The sequence below is a fragment of the Quercus suber genome, unplaced genomic scaffold (genome assembly GCF_002906115.3).
Source record: "Quercus suber isolate HL8 unplaced genomic scaffold, Cork oak 2.0 scaffold_608, whole genome shotgun sequence".
NCBI lineage: Eukaryota > Viridiplantae > Streptophyta > Magnoliopsida > Fagales > Fagaceae > Quercus > Quercus suber.
The window spans coordinates 270,496-292,803 of record NW_027070051.1 but is presented as its reverse complement, the minus strand read 5'-3'; the positions used below and the strand labels follow the sequence as shown (position 1 = coordinate 292,803).

At 34.4% G+C, this 22,308-nt stretch overlaps 3 protein-coding genes across 4 annotated transcripts; all 3 read left to right on the top strand.

Annotated features, from left to right (window-relative positions):
* The first annotated feature begins 346 nt into the window (after positions 1 to 346).
* Positions 347 to 4,065, top strand: LOC136064006 (BEL1-like homeodomain protein 11). Its single transcript, XM_065765112.1, has 4 exons — positions 347 to 2,944; positions 3,052 to 3,431; positions 3,507 to 3,567; positions 3,687 to 4,065. The coding sequence occupies exons 1-4, from the start codon at positions 2,135 to 2,137 to the stop codon at positions 3,837 to 3,839; spliced, it is 1,404 nt and encodes a 467-aa protein (XP_065621184.1). The 5' UTR covers positions 347 to 2,134; the 3' UTR covers positions 3,840 to 4,065.
* Positions 4,066 to 7,336: 3,271 nt separating this feature from the next.
* LOC112015132 (probable ubiquitin-conjugating enzyme E2 16) lies at positions 7,337 to 12,297 on the top strand. Its single transcript, XM_024047491.2, has 6 exons — positions 7,337 to 7,480; positions 7,650 to 7,753; positions 7,854 to 7,956; positions 8,065 to 8,128; positions 11,800 to 11,888; positions 12,015 to 12,297. Exons 1-6 carry the CDS (start codon positions 7,448 to 7,450, stop codon positions 12,108 to 12,110), a joined length of 489 nt encoding a protein of 162 aa, XP_023903259.1. The 5' UTR covers positions 7,337 to 7,447; the 3' UTR covers positions 12,111 to 12,297.
* A 2,071-nt stretch (positions 12,298 to 14,368) lies between these two features.
* On the top strand, positions 14,369 to 22,220 carry LOC112015131 (uncharacterized). Of its 2 annotated transcripts, XR_010625657.1 has the most exons (10): positions 14,369 to 14,595; positions 14,677 to 14,744; positions 14,835 to 14,931; positions 15,015 to 15,143; positions 16,549 to 16,657; positions 17,327 to 17,471; positions 18,289 to 18,331; positions 20,383 to 20,556; positions 21,148 to 21,689; positions 21,820 to 22,220. XR_010625657.1 is itself a non-coding variant. In XM_024047490.2 (9 exons), the coding sequence occupies exons 1-9, from the start codon at positions 14,470 to 14,472 to the stop codon at positions 21,253 to 21,255; spliced, it is 999 nt and encodes a 332-aa protein (XP_023903258.2). In that variant the 5' UTR covers positions 14,369 to 14,469; the 3' UTR covers positions 21,256 to 21,787. The 2 variants fall into 2 exon arrangements, 1 of the variants encoding a protein (XP_023903258.2); XM_024047490.2 differs by lacking the exon at positions 21,820 to 22,220 and having other exon boundaries at positions 21,148 to 21,787.
* Positions 22,221 to 22,308: the final 88 nt, after the last annotated feature.

Here is a 22,308-nt window from a genome sequence, read left to right as displayed (position 1 = left end):
TATCTATCCTAAAATCTACGGGCACTTTTAGTTTGTGTTCTAATTCTAAACTTTAAAATTTTGTAATTGATACTATAATTTAAGATTAATTTGCCAATCTATCTACTCTTGGAGGTACAAACGATTTGGTATTCCTTCCTACTAAACTAGTGAGGTTCACCATCATATGACAGGAAGGAGTTATGCGTCGTCGTTTGACAGGAATACTAATAATTAATTACTCATGTTTCTTTGATTTTTGGAAGGGGAAGTGATTATTCCAAGGCATTATTATCAAGACAAGGCTGGCAGAAGTTCTGGGTGTAAAAGATATTAGTAAAGTTCTAGGCTTCTAGCAAAGAAAAAAAAAAAAAAAGAGGATACTGCCATCTGGTGTAGTTCAGATTAAGCAGATACTTTAATCCATGTTTGGTCTATGGAGAGAGTGTTGTGTGTGGGGCTCTCTCAATTTTGAGCTGAGAAACAAAACTTACGGAACCAGAGAGTGACAACAGAAGGAGGCCAAAGGAACAAAGATAGCAATCATTACTAAAGTAACCAAAGGCAACACCCTAAAAAAAACCCAGAAACAAATCAGTCTCATCACAGCACACAATTCCAAACCCAACGACACCCGCCAAGAGAGAGAGAGAGAGAGTAAAAAAAAAAAAAAAAAAAGCAATTCTTGAAAGCACGAAAACCCATTTTTATATTTAAGCAATTCTTGAAAGATTGTGATATTCAGTGTCCTTTCAACGTCTGTATGCATGACTACTACACCTAACAGTGAAAAAAGTTAGATATTCCAATGTGGCTTACAGGCTCGTAAGCTGACAATCTTAGAACTGGGAGTGTGCAAAAGATAGCCCACTTTTTATCCTCCTTTTGCAGAGTGAACAGAACAATTTTATCATATTAAGGGGCTCTCCTGTGAGGAGAGGTGGGAGAGAGAGTTTTACACTGTTCTGAGCCTAAATTTACTTTTTTGAGTCTCCCAAAGAAATGTGTATCTGCTAGCACTAAAGCTGGAGGCTTGATACTTTTGCTTGTTGTTTTATAGTCAGGGAAGTTTGGGGACCATCTTTTCCTGTCATTTGCTGCCATATTTGCTTAGCCAATTAACTTTGTTTCTTTAAATAACTAGCAGAAGTCTATGTCTCTAGGCCTTCTGTTGTTCAGTTTTAGACCTGTTATGTGTGTGTGAGAAAGAGAGTGAATTATTATTAACAACAAAGGTTTGCACTTTGCATTCATATACTGTGCTTTCCTGCTTGCTTTGGCTTGTGCTACTTTAATAGAACTTGATTCATTTTATCTTTTGGTGGGTCTTCCTCTTTTCTTTTCACTCTATTCATTTTCAACTTTGTCTAGTTCTTCAACTCTGCCCATCAAGGATTGGGGTTGGTTGTCAAAGGCTTGTTGGGATATTAATTTTGTCTTGCTTTCAGTTAGCATGGTCTTGTACTTCACTTTTCTTCATTTTTAATGATTTTAACTAATCTGCTTCATGTTTCTGAGTTTCTCTCTCCTTTTATTGATAATATTTTCTTTAATGGGTCAGTTATGTCATTATGTTAGCAGTTCTTCTAGTTTGAATTCTCACATTTACTTTCACTGAACTGGGTTTTCTTTCTATGTACCATTTATTGAATTTGTTTGTCCAAAGTGATCCCTCCAAGTTGAACTTCAGTGTTAATTAATTCTGGTACTTGTGCCTAAATAATTGAGCATGTCTTTTGGCTTCTTGATTTTAGTTACTCTGCCTCTTTGAGTGCAACTTAATACGAATTTCCACTTCAGTGCTTTAAGTCGTAGCTTTACTTGGTCTCTGTTTATTGATCAAACTTATCCCCTCGTAATTTAGTGCAAACACATGACGGCCACAAGTTCATGATTGTCTTCCTTACACACCATTTATTGCTTCCATAGCAATTAATATGGAAATGTGCTCCATCTTTATCTTTGGCACTTCATATTCAATAGAGGATCAATATCAGCTTGATAGTCTCTAGTTTTCCTGACCAAGTTGTTAGTTCTTTTCACTAAAGCTTTGACAAAACCCAACTTGCTAAAGTCCAGAGCAAGGTTCTCAAAAAAAAAAAAAAAAGTCCAGAGCAAATCTTTTATAGCTTTTTAGCTTCCGGTCCTGTTCAATATGGTTTCACAAGACTCACCTCCACATCCAAGTAACATGCACCTATTCACTATCTCAGACTCTATCACTGGTCAAAACCATTTCCAAAACCAAAACCAACATTTTGATGCATATGGGTCTGCATTAAGTGGAAGTGACACAGTGCTCCATCATTCTCTTGGTGTACTTCCCAGCATTCAATCTATTGGGGAAAGAATGTCTAGATCAATAGACCTTGTTCAAGCTTCAACAGTAGCTGAGGAATCTGAGATCAACCACACTAGACATTTCATGGATCTTCTAGGAGCAGCAAATGAGTCCAATCACCAGGCTCAGAGGCTGTCACTTTCTTTAGGCTCTCATGTGCTTGTTCCTTCTGGACAATACAGGCAGAGGTCCTTCAATTCAGACCTCATAAGCCCCCCCAGTTACTTAATGTCCAGAGAAGAAGCACAGGAACCTTGTAATCCAGGAGTGGAACATGTAAACAGTGACTATTCTTACACAGGAAGTTCATTTGCTTCATCTTCGGCCTCATTAAATCGTTCTTATTCAACTTCATATGGAACAGAATCTTTTGCTTCTGTTATTGGCAATTCAGTGTATTTAAAACCAGCTCAGTCCCTTTTGAGAGAAATTGTTAATGTGGGTGGCAGAGAAGTTAATTTGAGCAATGAAAAATATGTTGCTAAATTGTGTCGTGGAGGTAGGGCAGGAGCTCTTGGACTTTCTTCTGAACTAAAAGCAGAATTGTACAGTAATGGGCTCTTATCAACTGAGAAACATGAACTTCAAGTTAAGATTGCAAAGCTTATTGCTTTGTTGGAGGAGGTGGGTCTATACAATATTGAAATCTTGTTTCTTCATCGGTCTTCTTAACTTGATTGCTTCTAAAAATTTTCATAGTAATTTGCCTCAAAATCTCTATCAATTTTCAGGTTGAGGACACATATGAGAAATATTATCATCAAATGGAAGAAGTGGTGTCATCATTTGAGTTGATAGCAGGTGTAGGAGCTGCCAAGTCTTACACTGCACTAGGACTTCAGGCCATGTCTAGGCATTTCTGCAGCTTAAGAGATGCCATAGTTTCCCAAATAAACATCAGGAAGAGGAAATTCTTGCAGGATTTACCGCGAATCAGCACCGGATTATCACAGCTTAACTTGTTTGATACAGAGACTAGACAAACTAGAATGACCCTTCAACAGCTTAGCATGATGCAAAGCCAAAGGCAAGCGTGGAGACCGATTAGAGGGTTGCCAGAGACTTCGGTGGCAATCCTGCGCTCTTGGCTTTTTGAACACTTTCTCCACCCGTAAGTACGTCAATTTTATTTCCTACATTGTGATTTCATGTCTTATGTGACTCTGATACTTGATGTGTTTCACAGGTATCCAAATGAAACTGAAAAGCTAATGTTGGCATCTCAGACAGGCCTGACCAAGAACCAAGTAATTCCTTTCCCATTTTTCTCTGCTCAGAATATGATTATTACAAACTAGTTAGTATTTCTCATTTTGTGAGCTGGCTTAATTGTGATGTGAATGGGTAATCTTCATGGTTGTTTCAGGTTTCAAATTGGTTCATAAATGCTCGGGTTCGGCTGTGGAAACCTATGATTGAAGAAATGTACAAAGAAGAGTTTGGGGAGTCCTCAGAAGACAACCAATTAACTAGCAATTCAATGACAAGGGAAGGTGTCTCAGATCCTGCGGAGGATTGAAGGGGTAGGAAAAATCAACTTAGGATAGCAATTAATGCAATTTCTTGTAAAGTGAGCCAAGAATGAATGACCTCTAGTAAGTGCATATTTTTGCATATATAGATTAAAGACTTTCGGAATGTGGTTGAACTAACCAGGGTCAAATTTGTTCAAGAACACCAACTGTGTTAGTTTCTAAAGCCTGTTAGTATTTACCCAAAAAAAAAAGCATTTTAGTATTGTGCAAGTTGGCAGCTAAAAGCATTGTCAAAGTTCTTCATTAATTGCATGTCAATTTCAAGATTCAACTAGCATTGATATAGATTGTACTCATGGCATTCAAGTGATAGCACAGTGGCATAGCATCATTCGAAAAATGACAATTTAAAATATGATTTATAGGAAATAAAGAGAAGGTGAAAGAATTGAAGAACAGGTGATATAACTCTAATGGTCTACAGCCAAAATATTACATCTTTCTTATTCATTTTGATTGATAAACATTACAATTGAACTCATATTTATAATAGGATTTACAAAATTAAAAAATATATCAACTATCAATGTGGAAGTGAATAGACGTATACATCAGAGAAAAAGGAAGAAGAAGAGATAATGAGTCTTTTATATTCCCCTCCCTTCTATATTAAGTCTTTTGTTGCCCTATGAGATTATAGGCGCGTACAAATTCACAAATTAATTGTGAAAAATATGAATTTGTGTAGATTTGTGAACTTATTGTATGTANCACTAGTGGGGGTTTGGGTTAATCATGCAAGTACCCATGATTTTTACTTTTAGGACCTTATGGATAATAGAGAAACATCCAGGCAAGCAACCACGTTTAAATCCAGAGAATTGAAAACTCGGACTGTGCCAAGTTTGACAAAGATAAACTTGCGGTCCCTCTAGATTGTTAATAATGTAAGTAAAAAAAAAGAAAAAGAAAGATGTAAGTAGTAAATTTAAATGAAAACTAATAAAAGTATTAATTATTGTGAAAAGTATTGTAAATTTTTCTGTGTTGTATTATTGCTCTTTTTTTAAAATATTTTTTGATAATCCTCATGGAAAAGTATTTATTGAAAGCAAGAGATTACACAATAGCTAGCTGGGTCTGTTCCTTTACAACATCATCATCAAAAAGCATTCATCAAAATAACGTCAACAAAAACCTCTGTACCCAATACAAAATAACCAGAAAATCTATTACTGAGGACCAAGATGCGAAAACGAGAGGGTCCACTTAAAATCTAGACTGCGACTTGAGGACTTTAGCCTGCACCAAGATTGACAAACTGCACGTGGTATGCTAGGAATAATTATAAAATTAGAGAATAATGGAGAAATGTTACCTTGATAATACTTTAAAGTAATCTCATAACAAGAATTAATTTACCGTCAATTTATATACATTTTTAGACTTTTAGATGGGGGTTGAGGTGTAGATCATGTTATTATTTTGAGACGATACACGCGTTTACGGGGTTTTTGGTATAGTAGACTAAACATTGTGCGTACCGCCTCCGAAATACGGCAACCCATCTATCTTCGCTGATTATCCTTCAAGCTTACATTGCTTGTAGGATAGGAAACTCTCAAGAGTACTTTTCTAATTCTTTTACCAAAAAAATATAGTATATACAAGCATATATTATTTTCATAAAATATGAGAAAACTAACAAAGTAAATATATGAATAGTTTTCTATTACATGAAAATATGTGTATATATATATATATATATCTGAGATGGGTTTAAATTACAAAAGAGTTACACTCTTTCTACATCGTTAGATTTAAGTAGATCTAACGATAAAAAATATGAACCTATTAATATTGATTACCATATCATTTATTATCCCCTATTTTTTGAATTTTCATATCTATCTCTATTCCCAAAATGTGCTTACATTCATCTCAACCAAAATACCTATAACTTTTTATTTTCATGTATTTGTCTTTATTTTCATAATTTTTTTTTAATTTTCATATCGTGACCCTTAGGAATAGTTTAAAAAAGAATTTTAAATCTTAGATAAAGACTTACCGGTTCCCTACAAATTTACATTAAAAAATTCAGCGTACATCCTCAGAGGAAAACACCACCTCTCTACTCCTAGTTATACAAAGACTTGAAAATTCAAAGGCTTCTTTAGTGATCTCAAAGTCCTGGACAGCTGTACTTTAGCATTCAAAAATAAAATAAAATAAAAAGTCTTGGACTTTAAATTTATTTTGCCACTTATACAAACAAAACAAATCTTTATAAGTCAAACTATAAACTCAATTACATATTTTCGTGATGACTATATTTAGTAGGAGGATAAAAGAAGAGAGATAATGTGAAGATGTTTTAGGAGTAAACACAGATATGGAAATTCAAAAATAAGGGATAATAAATGACATGGTAATCAACATTAATGGATTCAAATTTTTTACCATTATATTTACTTAAATCTAACGGTGTAGAAAAAGTGTAACTCTAAACAATGTTACATTACTCAATAACTTGTTATAGAATTCATATTTTGAGAACTGTTGAATCACATGTTCTTAACGTGCATGCCAATTTTCATGCCAATTAAATGTAATTTACCATTCGATTTAGTGATCCACAAACTCATATTTTATGCATTATTTAAATTATAAAAACTCAAATTTAAACAATTGACTGATGACATTGTCATTGATCTTTGATCATCTTCAAATTTCAAAGCTTGGAGAATATATGAAGATAATGTAATCTAACAGTGGATTTGTTAAAATTCGCATATAATTAAAAAATATCGAGTGATATAACATTACTTAAAATTAACTTGAACTTAACTCATATATATATATATATTAGAAAGAATTTAACTACCATCTAAAATTCATGTAAATCATTGAAAAATTTATCAAAAGACTCAACACCATTTGAGTTTGTTTGAATTTATTATTTTATTTAATTTTTTGTTTTTACCATTTTATTCCTTAAACCCCAGCATTCATATAAAGTTGGTTATTCCATTCATTACTTTATCATTACATATAATAAAATAACACCGCATCGCACATGTGAGCAGTAGCAATTTTATAGAGATAATAGGTTGGATTATAATTTCAAAAATTGAATCAGACGGTTTAATTGGAAATCGAACCTTAAATCAATTTGGTAAAAGTCAAAACCATATCAAATCTCAATTCTTTGACTGTTTCGGTTTTTAAAACCATATATAAAACCATGAAAAGATCGCCTGAATAAAAATGTTAAAGATGAAAATGACTTATGGAACGAAATTTAACAGGTTGTAATTTAGATTTTAGCTCAAAAACAGGGAGGAAAAAAAAAAAAAAAGTCAGAAATTGGGATCATGAAATGTGATTGCGACGTGGCAAGATCAGGAAGCTTCCGACAAAAAGCGATTCTCGCGTCTACCGTCTAGTAGCAATACTGGCAATAGTATGCGGCAGATCGAAACAAAGGGTAGATTAATATAGATGAGTCTCGATCCACCAATCCAGTTTCAGTTTTCCCGTCTTTTTTTGACCAATCATCATATTTTCACGCCATATGTGAAAATACATTAATCCACTTCTTATTTTCTCTCTCTCTCTCTCTCTCTCTCTCTCTCTTGTTTTGGAAGCCATGACCAGTTCTTCTTCTACCCCTTCACGCAAGGTCTCTCTCTCTCTCTCTCACTCTCTATAAACTGATTTGTTTGTTTCGTAAATCTATTGTATAACTGGTAAATCTTTGTTTCGTAATTCCTCATTTTTATTGGTAAAAAACTAAAAACTAAGTACTATATTGTATGTTGTATTTTGTACCATGTATAACACACGCTTAGGCTTTAAGCAAGATCGCGAGCAATCGGCTCCAGAAAGAGCTGGTAGAGTGGCAGGTTAATCCTCCTACTGGGTTTAAACACAAAGTTACTGATAATCTTCAAAGGTTTCACTTCTACCCTTTTTTTTTTTTTTTTTTTTTACAATAATATGATATTACTTTTTTTTGTTTTAATGTAATCACTTCAATGGGCTTGTAAATAAAGGTGGGTGATTGAAGTGAATGGAGCTCCAGGGACTCTGTACGCAAATGAAACTTACCAGCTCCAGGTTGATTTTCCTGAGCATTACCCTATGGAAGCACCCCAGGTGGATTTTCCAGAATGACCCATATTTTAGATTTTTAATTTTACTATAATATTTTTACTACTTTTCATATCGGTAGTGATTCTGATGCATATACATTGGTTTTGGCAGGTGATTTTTATGTCTCCAGCTCCTCTGCACCCTCACATTTATAGCAACGGCCATATCTGTCTAGGTACCATTGCAGTTTTCTTTTGTTTTTTGTTTTTTTTTTTTTTTTGGGGGGGGGGGGGTTTCTTTGCTTCCATGATGAACTTTAATTGTTTTGCAAAACTTATGTTATGTACAGTTACTTGAGTACTGTGGGTTAGGTTTAGGTTTCCAATTAAATTCAATCATGTAGCAGCATTAACGGTATTATCTTCCTTAACGAAAATTAAATCAACCATGTGGCTTACTGAGTGAGAAGGCCAAAACTTAAGTACAGTTCCTTATGTGTTGTAGCTTAAGTTCCCTAATTAATTTCAACCACGTTGCTGCCTTAGCCAATAAATCACATGGTTGAATTTAATATTACCTAAGGAATCGTACACAACACCTAAGGAATCATGCGCAAGTTTTTCCTTCTGACTAATTCTTTTGCACAACTATAATTTTTCGTGTTACTAAGATGTCTACTATCTGTTGAGTTTTATGACAGTCACATCACAATATTAGCAGCAAATTTTGACTATGGCTTAATAAGACTCTATCCAGTTTTTGTTGCTTGCAAGTGGTCTTTTGGGAAATTGCTCTCAAACCGATAAAGATTGAACCAAACTATTTGGGTTAGAAATGCTAGTTCTTTGTAACATTCTACCATACAAGATCGTATAGTTTGTCATATGACATCTTCATGAATATTTTCTTTTGCTCTAGCAGATTTTTATGAGATTTTCTTTCTTGGGAAAATTTGGGATACTCATGTTATATAGAAATGCATTTGGTAAGTGAACTTCTTTTCAAATATGAATATGGTGCTAGGCTGCTAGCTTTCTTTTACCTCAGGTGGGTGTCCTAACAAAAGAAACTGTTGTCTTGTTAGATCTTCATAGCTTGACAAATAATTATCTTTTAGCTCCTCTATGTCTGGAAAAACTAACACCTCTGCAAAAAGTAGAATACTAAAAAGTAAAAAAGTTCTATATGCTATGTTTTAGTACAAACCTGGAAAGTTACAGTTTCCATGCATGTGAGGACTAGTGTATAATATTCATTGTGATGGATAGTAATGCACTATTTCCTGTTTTCTGCAACTATCTGTTTGAAGCACATGGAATTTTCAATTTAAAATTGCAATATATACTATTAAGTTAGGGGTATAATGTCAGAGGATATTGAACTAGTTATGCTCAATGGAATGTTCTGTTTTGCGATGATAACATTTTGCTTCCTATTGTTTTTGAATTTGTTAAAGTCAATTTGTTTGACTCATGCTTTCAACTTTACTGGCATTAATTTTTACTCTGTCTCTGTCCCAATTTATGCTACATAGTTAATGAACAACATCAACTATCTACTAGTTATTACTATCTATCATACTGGAAATGCATCTTCATTTGCATGAATATAGTAAGCTGTGTTGTTGTTTACTTCACTGTTTTCTGCTTTATAATTTTATTTCTTTAATTAACTCCATTTTTGTGAACTGCTGTTTTATAAAAAAAATGTTCTTCTTTAAGTTAAAGGCAAGATGTGAGGCCTCCACAATTTTGTTGTTTATTGGTTTCCTTGGGGCTTTAATGCTGCTGCAGCTGTGTTAACTGATATGAAGATCAAAATCTAATTTGCTATTAATTAATAGCTAAATTCATGTATTGTATTAATATGAAATATTAGCCAATCTTTCAACAGTAAGATGAAAGGATGAGATATTAAAGAAATTGTCTGATTATTATTTTTGTCCTGGAAAATTTTTAGAGAAGTCATGGAAGCTTATGTTACTGGCCTGCACCAACAGTTGCTCCTGCTATCTTCTAACCTACCAAATCATAATTGTCAAACACTGACCTCTCTCGCTCTCTCTCCTGAGTTTAACCATCCTTCTCCCTAAGTTTAATCATGTATAATGAAGTGTGGGCCGAAAAACAATTCAAAATAAATATTTAGAACCATTGATAATCTGTTTGTTTGTTTATATTGTTAACTTTACAAGGCACAAATGTTCTGGACCCAACTCTTTCTAGAGGCATGACATGTGAAATGTGGAAAAAAAAAATTCTGATTTGTTGTCTGTAGGAATTAGTGGATAATCCTTAGGGTGTTCTCAATCAGGCCTGGAGTCTCTGGACCAAACATATACGCATCAAACTTTAAGGTTGTGGTTGCGGACTTGTGGAGTTTAACCTTACAGGACTTTCAAATGCAAAATCATCTAATCCATCATGCTAAATTGTGAAAAATCATTGGCTTGAGTCATTGCTTTATATAAGTGAAGTATAGGAGAGATACCTATCCAAAAAAAAAAAAAAAGTTAAGTATAAGAGAGATTCTGATGCACTGATTATGCTGAGCTACCTAGCTAAACCAGATTGCATATATATATATCTTGCACTGCTGGCCATGTATTCTTTAATAATATCTAACTACTTAGTTACATGCATGTACATTTACACACTTGTGTGAAACAAATCCATGAAATGTGTGGTGGGCTGTTCCCAACAACCTTGGGCTTTTGGGCTTAGATCCCCAATTTACTTGTACTCTCAGTTGGGCTTATCCCCAATGAGAGGTCCAAGAAATGGCTCTAAAGGAAACTGAGGGAGTTTAGCTGTTACTTGGGCCCTAAACTCTCTTGATCCTGGCTCAGCCGAGATGATGATTTTATAGCTGAGCCCCTACCTTGAAATCTGAACAGGATTTCTTAGTCCCCAAGATGTATTTTTCCTTACTACTCTCGTGTTTCACTTCCCAAATTTTCCAACCCCTAAATCCTCCCTCTCTTCCTCTATTTATACCCTCCACTTAGTGGGGCTGTCATGATGAGAGTATATTCCCCACATCAGTGGGCCCCTTCGTATTATATCTCTGAACAGAGGGGGCCCACCTTCTACTACTGACATGATCTCCTCGTAACTTGTGCTTGACACTGGTTACTGTTTGGTAGGCGGATTCCCCAAGGCATTATCCCTTGTTCACAGCTTATCTTAGGGGGTCGTATGCTCAGCCAGGCCTATCTCAGCTCAGTTAAGTGGGCTGAGATGGCCCAAGATGATTCAGAGAGTGGGCTTGCAGTTTGGGGCTGGCCTGCTCTTCTTGGTCCACACAAAATGAATCTTGCTTCTCTGAATTTTCTTATCTATCACTATTCTTTGTATCATGTGATTTGTTAAACCTCAGAATAAACAAAATGGAGAATCTAAGCATGTTTTAGTTTATACTTGTTTATGCTGTGTCTATCCACTTCACCTTCCTTTTGGTTGCTGGGAAATATAAGGAGGATTATGCATGCCTTTGTGTGTTTCGTTTTGTTCTAGCTTCCCTCTGGATTACTAGGCTTAGTAAGCTGAATAGTTTGCTTCCCTTCTGGAATATGTTGTTCTTGCCAACTGAATTGAATACCAAATACTTTTAAATTTAGTACATATTAGAGTTTGTGGTAGACTCCCCAAGAGACTGCACCAGGTTTTATTATTGTTATTTATTTTTTCTTGATTAATAATTTTACCATGTTTACTGCTAATAAATATTGGTGATTAATTTGAAGGTGGTAAAAATAATTAATATGAAAAATCCTGATTATGAGTTCTTGGATAATTTAAAAGCAAGGTGTTACTTTGTTTTTATTTTTCATTTGTTCTCCTCAACAAGTATAGGAGGTCAATTGCAATACAAGCTGATATTCAGAATTATGTGCTGTGTTTACAGATATACTGTATGATTCATGGTCCCCAGCCATGACTGTCAGTTCCATCTGCATCAGCATTCTATCCATGTTATCAAGTTCAACCGTTAAGGTTTGTTCAAATTGTTGAAGTTTCAAACCCACACCCCACCCCAAAAAAAAAAAAGAAGACACCAAAAGCCTCCCTTCTTGCTCACTACCCTAAAACTAATATGTGAAAAATATTGTCATTGTGCAGCAACGCCCAGCAGATAATGATCGGTATGTGAAAAACTGTAGGAATGGTAGATCTCCCAAGGAGACAAGGTGGTGGTTCCATGATGATAAAGTGTAATGGTATATATATATATATTTAATACCTATGTATAAAAACGATGGCTTTTGAAATGTCAGGGGTGGTGGAAAGGGGGACTGGTATGAGTTATGTAACCCTGAAAGCCCTGCCAATCCCTAACATGTTTCACAGCCGTGTATGATGTATTACTATTACATAATGAGACGCATGGACGCGAATCAAGTGATATTGTGACCTTTTAATGTTATGTAGGGAGGAGGAAAAAGAAAAAAAGTGGGGGTTGAAGGGGGGGGGGGGGGGTACTCTCTCCTCTCTCTCCCTGTGGGCAGAATTCAAATCATGCAAGAAATGTTGGACTTAGAACATCAAGCCCAGCCAAGAAGCTGGAGTAACTCTTCAATAATGTATGAAACAACAATGGATGCCCAGAAAGTGTGGAAAGAAAACATTGTCAATGAGGTATATAGGGATTTTAAGGTCACTCTAAAATGAGTTTAATATTTCTCATTTAGAGAAAAAGTAGAGAAGACAAGAAGAAATGTATTATGTCAAGTCACCAAAACAATAAGTTCTTTCCCCGAGGCCCTAGGTACTACAATGAAATTTCCAATGAGGTGGATAAAGGGTGAGGAAAGGATTTTTTTTTTTTTTTTTTTCTTTTTTCAGCTTTCTCATAAAAATTCTCTAACAAAATGGAACTATAGGTATCATAAATATTTTTTTTTTTTTTTGAGAAAAGATTTGATGATCTTTATTAATTGAAGTAGTTGATACTTGATACCCATCATAAATTATAGTTTGAAATATATAAATAAAGGGTGGAAAAGAAAAAGATAAAAAGGGGAATAATGTAATTCGATAGATTGATTTGGTAGAATGAGTAGTTCTAGGATAAAAAATTATTCCACAACTTTTTTGCTACAATTTTGATGTGACAGACTGCGTGTGGTTAACTATTATTTATATATGAATTTATTATTTTTTCTTTACTAATCACACTTTACCATATCACAAATATGTCAAAAAGTTGTAAAAAATTATGTCCTAAACTTTTCCTGTTAGAATATTGTTTATTAGTAAGTTCATTATCATTATGATTATATGGTAGATTATATGGTAAGTGTGACGTTAATTGACAGGATGAGGGAAGAGAAATAATTCGGTAAAAATAATGCCGAAATTGAGGAGTTATATATGACGTGAAAAGTGATGAAAAAGTGTTAGTGCAACTTGGCATTATATATTTTTTGAAAAAACCCGAATTGATCCTCGTGCCACTGCTGCCTTTGTGATGTTGCTCGAGACTACTAGTGTTGATTGGAACCTCTTTCCTCATTCTACCAAATAACATCACATGTCATATAATGATAACAAATTTACCTGAAAACAATATTTTGCGAAAAGCTCTAATTTGATAAGGTAATTCAAACAACGTTTTTTTTATAAAAAAAAAAAAAAAACCTTTTTTCCTTTTTAGTAGAAAAAAAAAAAGATATGGGGAAGGGTGAGTGCTCAAGGCAACACAAAGGAAAATAGACACCAACAAATTCATTAATGAAGATCAAGAAGACTTGAACCTAAAATCAAAGTCTTATTGGCCCAAGACCTGGCCATTAGACCACTTGCCACATTGATCAAACAACATTTTTTAATTAGTACGAAATAAGGTAATTCAAACAATGTGTTTTTTCTTTTTTCTTTTTTGGAAGAAAAAAAGGGTATGGAGGAGGGTGGGTGTTCAAGACAACACAAATGGAGATAGACACCGCGAACTCATTAATAAAGATTAGAGAGACTTGAACCCAAGATCAAAGTGTTATTGGCCCAAAACCTGGCCATTAGACCACTTGCCATGTTGATCAAACAACATTTTTTAACTAGTACATGAAAGAAATGCAATAATTCTAGTAAGAGCAAAGTGTAGGATAAGTTTGTCAATAAAAAAAAAAAATGGTTTATCAGTCTTTAATTTTTACTTCAATTGTGAAATTAGTGCCTAAGTTATTATTATTATTTTTTTTTGTCAATTTAGTCATTCACTTTATAAGAATTAGTCAATCTGGCCCGTCCATCTAAACCGGTCAGCAAATGACATCATTTAAAAAAAATTTTAATTGAAAATTTTAACTAAAAACATTCATGAGATGCCATTTAATAGATCTTGTTTTTTGATAAGTATTATTATTATTTTTTAAAAAATGTTTTAAACAGATTTGTAACCACTTGCTATCCCTTAAATTGACAAAAATTAATGAATTTGATAGGGACTAAAATTGAATTTTAAAAGGGAACAAGGGAAACTCGTTCAGCGTTTATTTTCACTGAATCACAGTACTACACAACACAACACAAACAGTGGAAGGATTGGAAGCAAATTTTAACTCGACGCTTTCCTTCGATGGCGTTTTGTTTCACTACTACAGCTCTGTCGCTGCGTTCTCCACCCCCTACAAAAATCCTCACCCTTACCTTCTGTTCCAACCCACAATTCACCCATTCAATCCCTCTTGAATCTTCAAAACGCGTAAATCCACTTTCCTTTTACCCCTTTTTTCTTGTCCTTTAACCCTTTTTCTTTGGTAATATAAATTTTTTATTCTTTCAGGGCTTGCTTAAACCAGGTTTATATCTAGTAGGAACACCAATTGGAAATCTCGAAGATATCACATTACGGTTACTCACTTAATTTGTTACTACTTTTTAATTGTATATTTTTTTTTCTTAGCTCATATTTGATTTTGAAACACTTTATTAATGCCGCAGGGCTCTCCGTGTGTTAAATTCAGCCGATGTGATACTTTCAGAAGACACAAGGCATTCAGGGAAGTTGCTTCACCATTACAATATTAAAACTCCTCTTGTAAGTCTTCATTGAGCCTTATATGTCTTTTTTTACCGATTATTAATTTTATACCATTCTGATTGTATAACTCTTTAATTCAGTTGAGTTATCACAAGTTCAATGAAGCTCAAAGAGAACAAGCCGTGTTAAAGAGGCTGAAGCAAGGTGAGATCGTCGCGTTGATTAGTGACGCCGGGACGCCCTGCATTAGTGATCCTGGCATGGAATTGGTGAGTGTGTTTTGTGTCCTAATTAAAACCTTATTGTGCTGAAATGTATTTTCATAGTTGTGGCGCATAAAATGTGGGAAGTAGTTCAGCTGTATTCTGAATGTGGTACATAAATATAGATATTAGTTAGTGTCGAATTCTCTTGTTTAGTCTTTACATGAAGATTGATAGTTATATCTTATATGTTATTATTTCATAAAATGCGGATAGTGTAGAGTACTCGTGTTCGCAACAAACAAGAGTTATAGTAATTATTTCTTTATTTCACTACAAACTAGGCCAGCTTGGTAAGAATTTGGCTGATTTTTAAGCTAGAACTGATAGAACATCATCCATCCTTCATTCTTAGAAGTGCTTGAAGCCTTGAAGGTTTCTCTTTCTTTCGTTTCTGTTTTTTTTTTTTTTTTTTCCTTTCGGTAAGGATAATTTGAGAACGAGAGGGAGGGATGAGGCCTATGAGCTTAATTCCGGCACCAAAAGGAGTACTCTGTCTGCTAAAGTAGTTTGGGCACTTATAAATCATTTTCGATTTTCTCTCCTTGGCAGTGAAAGCATCTTGCTTGGATCAGTTTGTGGACGAACTTGTCCTACCTTTTGGTATATGAGTGAGCTGTCAGACATCAAATAGCTTACAGACAGAGCGAAGCATGTTATCAGTTTGGGTTTACCTTTTGCAACTTTTTTCTGAAACAAAGCCCTAGATTCCTCAAGCTATCAGTGCTGGAATGAGAATAAAAAAATATGGTTTTAGTGATGGGTTCTAGTTATCTCAATTGGTAAAGTCTTTTGTCATTGACTAAGGGATTTGAGTTTGAATCCCACCTACACCAAAAGTCAATTGATATCTTGGTCCAATGATAAAATGCAAATAATCATGGAGTGCATGTGATAGGTTCAAATCCTATCGTAAGTATATAAAAATTTGTTTATTGAATTTAACTAATTAGAGATTGGACCTTGGAGCAATGGCAAGTACCCTAAGCGATATGCTATAGGTTTAAGTCCAGGAATTAGCCTCTAAGGCTACCTACCAACCAACTGTCTTAGACCCCGGAAAAGTGGGAACCTTGTGCCTTGGGTGATCATTTTATTTTTAAACTAATTTAATTGTTTTAATAATATGAGCTTGTACATGTGTGCATGGGTGTTTGTGTTTCTTTGTTTTGAAAAAAACTTTCTATGGAAGTAGACAAATACAAATTGACTTGATGATTATATATATATATATATATAGTTCCTTCGCTTCAACATTTTCAAAGGTGCATGGAATTTATCTGGTTAATGCCCCAATTCCCCTGTCCTGTAAGGTTCCAAATCATACTCGGATTTTGCTGATTGTTTGCATTTGAGTTTTCACTGTTGATTTATTTTGAGAATTTAACACATATTTGAAATCTTGGCACAGGCAAAGTTATGCGTGGATGAGAATATTCTTGTTGTTCCTATCCCTGGGCCTTCCGCTTTGGTAGCTGCTCTTTCTGCCTCTGGTTTGGCTACTGATGAATTTACATTTGGTAATTTTCTTGCTCATAATGTGGGCTGACATACTCATTGGAGGATGCAGCGTCCAAAATATTAGGGTATGTTTGGTAACTGTTTTTTTTCCCCTTATTTTCTATTTCCAAAAAAAAAAATTCTATTTTTGAAACTAAAAAACTTGTTTGGCAATCTAAAATGGATAGAAAACAAAAACTATTCTCAAAAGTCAATTTGTGAAGGAAACTGAAAACATACAAAAGGCTATTTTCAGTTTCTAATTTTCAAAAGTCAATGACTACACGCATTTAATTTAATGAATCTGTCTCATTTAATGTGTTAGCATTAGAGTTCAAATCCTACTAACAACATATTTTAATATTTTCTATTTTTTCTTCAATTTTTTTTTTTTTAAAAATTTCAACTAACTAAACATGTTTTTTATTTCAAAAATACTAGAAAATTGTTTTTTCTTTGTATTCCCAAAAACAAGTTTTGAAAATAGAAAACAAAAACTGTTACCAAACATAACTTTAGGATTTTGAAAACCTTTTTTGTTTAAAAGGTGAATTACACAAACATCCTGTAAGTTACGGGCCCACAACCTCATCCTTCACCTTATTTTTTACAAGAGGAGGATCTGCCATTTGGACTAAAGCTAATTGACTATTGGATTTTAAAACCTTATATTATAAATAATGCTGCAGTTGGATTTCTTCCTAAACATGCCGGGTCAAGAAGAGAGAGACTGATGGTTTCTGCAAATGAAATGATGACTCAAATATTCTATGTTCCTCCACACAAGCTTCACCAGTTTCTAGAAGAAACTTCTTTACATTTTGGTGACTCTAGGTACCTAAATGAACATATTTCCTATCTACTTGTATAAACTACTATGCAATGGTATTCTTGGTTTTCATTCTAGTAAAAAAATTGTTATTTATCAAAAAAAAAAAAAAAAAACTACGCAATCGTATTCTTGGAATTGAAATCTATTCTATAATTTTTAATTTTTTGAGAGATGAAATTGAAATCTATTCATCTGTTATAGTAGATGCTGGAAAATATATCAACAGTTTACTGGGTAATGACAAAATAATAAAATTCATGCTTAGTATGTTCGAGTTTGCTTAACTTGCTTATTGGAAATATGAGTTATGTTCTTTCTTTGTTCCTTTCTCTCTCTCCCCCCCCCCCCCCCCCCCCTCCTGTTATTGGAAATATCATATTTGTTTCTAAGGGTACTGGAAGCCTGGAAATAAACACCCAAGGTCACTGGATCAACATCAGTAACCTTTGTTTCCTGGATGAGGATGGGTAATTTATTGATATTGTAGCCCCTTGCTTTTAGTTAATTTCTAACCATTTGATTATTATGTGTAGCCAAATTTTAGTTTTACAATACAAGTAGGAGATGATCCTCTGGATTCTTGTTACAATGCAATTTTACTTGCATCAAATAGCACTTGCGCTATGGATATGATATCTGGCTTTCCCTCTTTGAATTTCTAATTATGGTTCATTGCATGTGATGATGGATTACGAAATGAACTTGCATATTAGTAAATTCATGAGCAATAGCTGATTTGCTAGGGGCGTGTACTTTTTGTCAAGTAGATAAACGATTCCTGAGAATTGGCTTTGACAGTTCATAAAAATTTTATTGCAGACAATGTGTCATAGCTCGAGAGATGACAAAAATGCATGAAGAGGTAGGTCCTATGTTACATCAGTACCTCTTTACATCCTGTTCATATTGCTTCATTGGGTGTCTGAGAACTTGGATTGTAATACTTTCTGAACTCTGGAGACTAACTTAGTTGAGCTATAAACTTTCCTTACTAAATTTGTGATGAATATAATTGTATTAGGCCAAATATGTACCACAATGTCTGTGATGGTGACCTATTTGTGGAATGTGATGAGATCTTACTTCATCAAGCACTATGAATAAAGTCTTAATTCTTAAATGGTTTAGTTGGGTATGTGGGGCAGCATGGACAGGTTTCTGATGCAATCAAGGCACTCAAGTGATTTCTCTCTCTCTTTTTTTTAATGGGATTCCTCTCTCTCTCTCATTCACGTTTATCTTTTGCTTTTAGTACTCTTCAAGCCCTCTAGATCTGATTTTCATTGAATGATGAAAACAAACACCTATGAGTACTTGCTGAGAACTACCGCTGTTTCAAAGAAGGAAGTTAAAAGATATTTCGGTACTACATTTGTCTAATTTTATGATGCAGCAAAATGACAGTACCTTCATGGCCATCTTACCCAATGATAGGTCTTTAGAGGAAGATCCAACAGAAAAGGTGACGAGATGGCAAAAGTATAGAACTTGGAACTCAATTGTTTCTTGGTTTAAGAGACCTAAGAAATATTCCAGATATAAAATGCTTATATAGATGGCAAAGACTGCTAACAAAACTCTTAAAGGACTACTTAAATGAGGCCCATTGTCAATACTATAGTATTAATTCATAACCACACATGAATCCTTTTAATTGTAGCTCACCAAACTAATCAAAGGTCACATGTAATCCCATAAAATTTCATAAAGATTACGAACATAAGTTTGGGATTATATGTTGGTAGGCTTATTTTACACTCCTGCATCATCATTAGGCTTTCTTTGGCACCAAAAGGACATGCCATATTTAATGCTTCTTTACAGTCAGTGAAAGATGCACTTTTTCCTTTCTGTCAATACTTTGTTAATTATGCTTTTGAAATGAAATTAAATGGTGGAATGCTTCCATGTACATGTTCATCTTCCAATATGGATACTGTGTGAGTAAATTGAATGACATACCTTTGCGAAAACAAATGAAGTATTCGCCTTGTTAACCAAAAAAAGAGTTACTCTCTTGATGGAAAGAAAGTGATTATGTGAAACGTGTTGTGTGATTGGGCATCTGTACTTACACTCGGATTTTGTGATTTTCACTGCTTTTGATTCCTGCTGGCTTGGGTATTTCCAGGACCTGTATCTGCAATTGGTGGTCTTTCAGTGGCTATTTAGATTTTGGATTTGCAAGTAAATTTTAACCATGTGGGGCGGAGGGAAGAAATTCGGTATTTAAGATGGACAAAGGAAAAGGCTAATAAATATTTTTCTTGATAGGTAAATAGGAGGAGTGGGGCTGGTGAAATTCAAACCCCAGTTTCTATGCACTACAAGAGGTGCTGGACCGTTGGGTTATCCTTGAACCCCCAGGAAAAGGCTGATAATGAACATACGATTGCAAAAAGTTATTTAATTAGATACATTGGTGTACTGTTCCAGTAGTTTCTTTTTGGGTCCATACCTGGTTAGGTGTTACAACTTGACCCTGAATTTTCCCTATTATTGATAGGGTGATTTTACTTCAACACCTAGGAACCATATTCAACTAAGGATGATAGATTAGTTTGGTCACTTATAAAACATTTCTCTCCTGTCTTTTCATTAATTTGCAATTGAAGTAATAGGAAGTTCCATTTTTTTACAAATTCAGGGGAGTCAGACTAGATTAGTTTGGTAACAATATGATCAACATACTGATTTACATCTGTATGTTATACTAGTTCATCATATCATAGTTATATGGCTATAATTATACAGAGGTGTCATTTGCAAATTTAAGGGTCAATGCCAAAATGAATTGACCAATACTATTTTTACTTCTTTTGGATTCCATGTTAATCTGTTTGACATTAATATGCTTTGTGAACTGTCCCTATTATTCTTGACTCACTAATAAAGATAATGATGCCTCATCAGTTTTGGCGGGGTACATTGGCAGATGCAAAAGAAGTGTTTTCAACTTACCAACCGAAGGGGGAAATTACACTGTTAATTGAAGGGAAGGAAAAATCTATTGTTGAAGCTCCGTCAGAGTGTGAGCTTGAGAACCAATTGAGAGACTTGATCTCCAGCGGGCATAGTCTTTCTACAGTAATGGCTTCCACTCAAAGAGTTTACCAAATTTTAGTTGTTCCCATACATCTTTATATGTTACAGAGGCTTGTTAGCAATTCAATTTACTAACCAAAATTTTTAGCTAGTTGAAATCAGGGAATTAATGATAGTTCTTAAGACAAATTAAAAGTTGATGATTCTCATCGGCAACATTTCTCTTTAACATGCACACGTGCGTATGCATATTATGCAGATATAATACATTCCCAAATAGAATAATACTTTTGTTGCCAAGTAACTACTACTATTCTTAGCTACTTAGCAGCATGCATATACCATTCCTGTATAATAATTGAAGCAATTTTTTCTACACACACTATATGACATTTTGAAATAATTACACGATTTCCCTATGAATGGTAATTATGTTACAAACTGAAATAGTTGAGGCAAGCTGTAAAGGAATGTTGCAACAAGAGAAGCCTCTAGGACCACGTTTTCTGCCTTTTATTTAGTTTTTTTTTGGATAAGTAATGAAAATTTTATTAATCCTTGCTTCTCTTCCTGTATGATGAACGCTGAGGGTGAGGTTAATTGTTGCTTATGACAATTTTTATGTGCATTTAGGCTGTCAAGTTGGTGGCTGGCGGAACATCAGTCAGTAGGAAAACAATATATTCACTTGCATTGCGGAAATTTGGGAAGCAACTCGAAGCAGAGGATGATTCAAATTAATGCCAACCACAGTCTGAGTGATACTACGTGTTTACTCCTAGACTAAAGAGCAGGTCATCGTGTGTATTGATTTTTTCATCCAAGGTGACCTGTTGCTGTCCACATCTTACTGCATATTACTATTGCCAATCTTTGGTTGCACCAATGTTAGATTGAACAAGCAAATCTGTGCTTGGCAAATTTTTGTGGGCTTCATCTTAGTATCTTTTGTTTACTCCTAGACTAAACAGCAGGTCATCGTGTGTATTGATTCTTTCATCCAAAGTATCCTGTTGCTGTCCACATTTTACTGCATATTGCTGTTGCCCATCTTTGCCTGCACCAATGTTATAGATTGAACAGGCAAATCTGTGCTTGGCAAATTTGTGTGGGCTTCATCTTAGTATCTTTTGTTTATGCTGGGATGGAGTGCCAATAGTGGAGCAGAAGTAAAGGTAGACTTTTCTCCCTTTTTTAAATGTCACTGTTTAAGCTTTGAATATCACATGTAATATTTTCTGAATTTTAGTAAAAGAAAAATAGTGACAGTGTACTATGTATGTGCAACTTTTTATCCTTGTACAGTTCCAAGATGCTTCAAGTACATCTTTTCTTCGAGAAAGTTGATATATGCCAGCAAAGCTTGCAAACCAAGCAGATACTTCCAAATAGAACATGATGCGATTGATTTACCTTGAAACCAAAATAGAAAGTTTGGGTCATGGCTGGCGAAATGACCTGCAACAGTCTCAATTGTAATGAATCTTACCTACAGAGTCGGCTTAGTAGCTGCTTAGAGTTTGTCTTGCTGCCGACAATGTGTCTTCTATGGTGGGACCCTTGGGAAATATGGATTCCTCTTCTCTTTTCTCCCTCTCTCTATGGATTTAAATTTAGATAAAAATTTTTAGGTAATATATTTTCGAATTAAATTTAAGCATACAGTTGCATAGGTCAATAAGTCACAAGGTTTGAACTTAAGTTCTCCTTCAAAATGAAATCACTCTTTGCATTGCTTTGTTTAATTTAATCATGTGGTTGAATTTAATTGAAGAACTTAAGTTACAGTATTTA

Coding starts and splice junctions, on each gene's coding strand:
- LOC112015131 (XM_024047490.2), top strand. CDS start 14,470: ATGGCGTTTTGTTTCACTACTACAGCTCTGTCGCTGCGTTCTCCACCC. Junction 15,144..16,548: donor GTGATCCTGGCATGGAATTG/GTGAGTGTGTTT, acceptor ATCTTGGCACAG/GCAAAGTTATGCGTGGATGA. Junction 17,472..18,288: donor TTACATTTTGGTGACTCTAG/GTACCTAAATGA, acceptor ATTTTATTGCAG/ACAATGTGTCATAGCTCGAG.
- LOC136064006 (XM_065765112.1), top strand. CDS start 2,135: ATGGTTTCACAAGACTCACCTCCACATCCAAGTAACATGCACCTATTC. Junction 3,432..3,506: donor TTTGAACACTTTCTCCACCC/GTAAGTACGTCA, acceptor TGTGTTTCACAG/GTATCCAAATGAAACTGAAA. Junction 3,568..3,686: donor CAGGCCTGACCAAGAACCAA/GTAATTCCTTTC, acceptor TGGTTGTTTCAG/GTTTCAAATTGGTTCATAAA.
- LOC112015132 (XM_024047491.2), top strand. CDS start 7,448: ATGACCAGTTCTTCTTCTACCCCTTCACGCAAG. Junction 7,481..7,649: donor CTTCTACCCCTTCACGCAAG/GTCTCTCTCTCT, acceptor ACACACGCTTAG/GCTTTAAGCAAGATCGCGAG. Junction 11,889..12,014: donor TATCAAGTTCAACCGTTAAG/GTTTGTTCAAAT, acceptor GTCATTGTGCAG/CAACGCCCAGCAGATAATGA.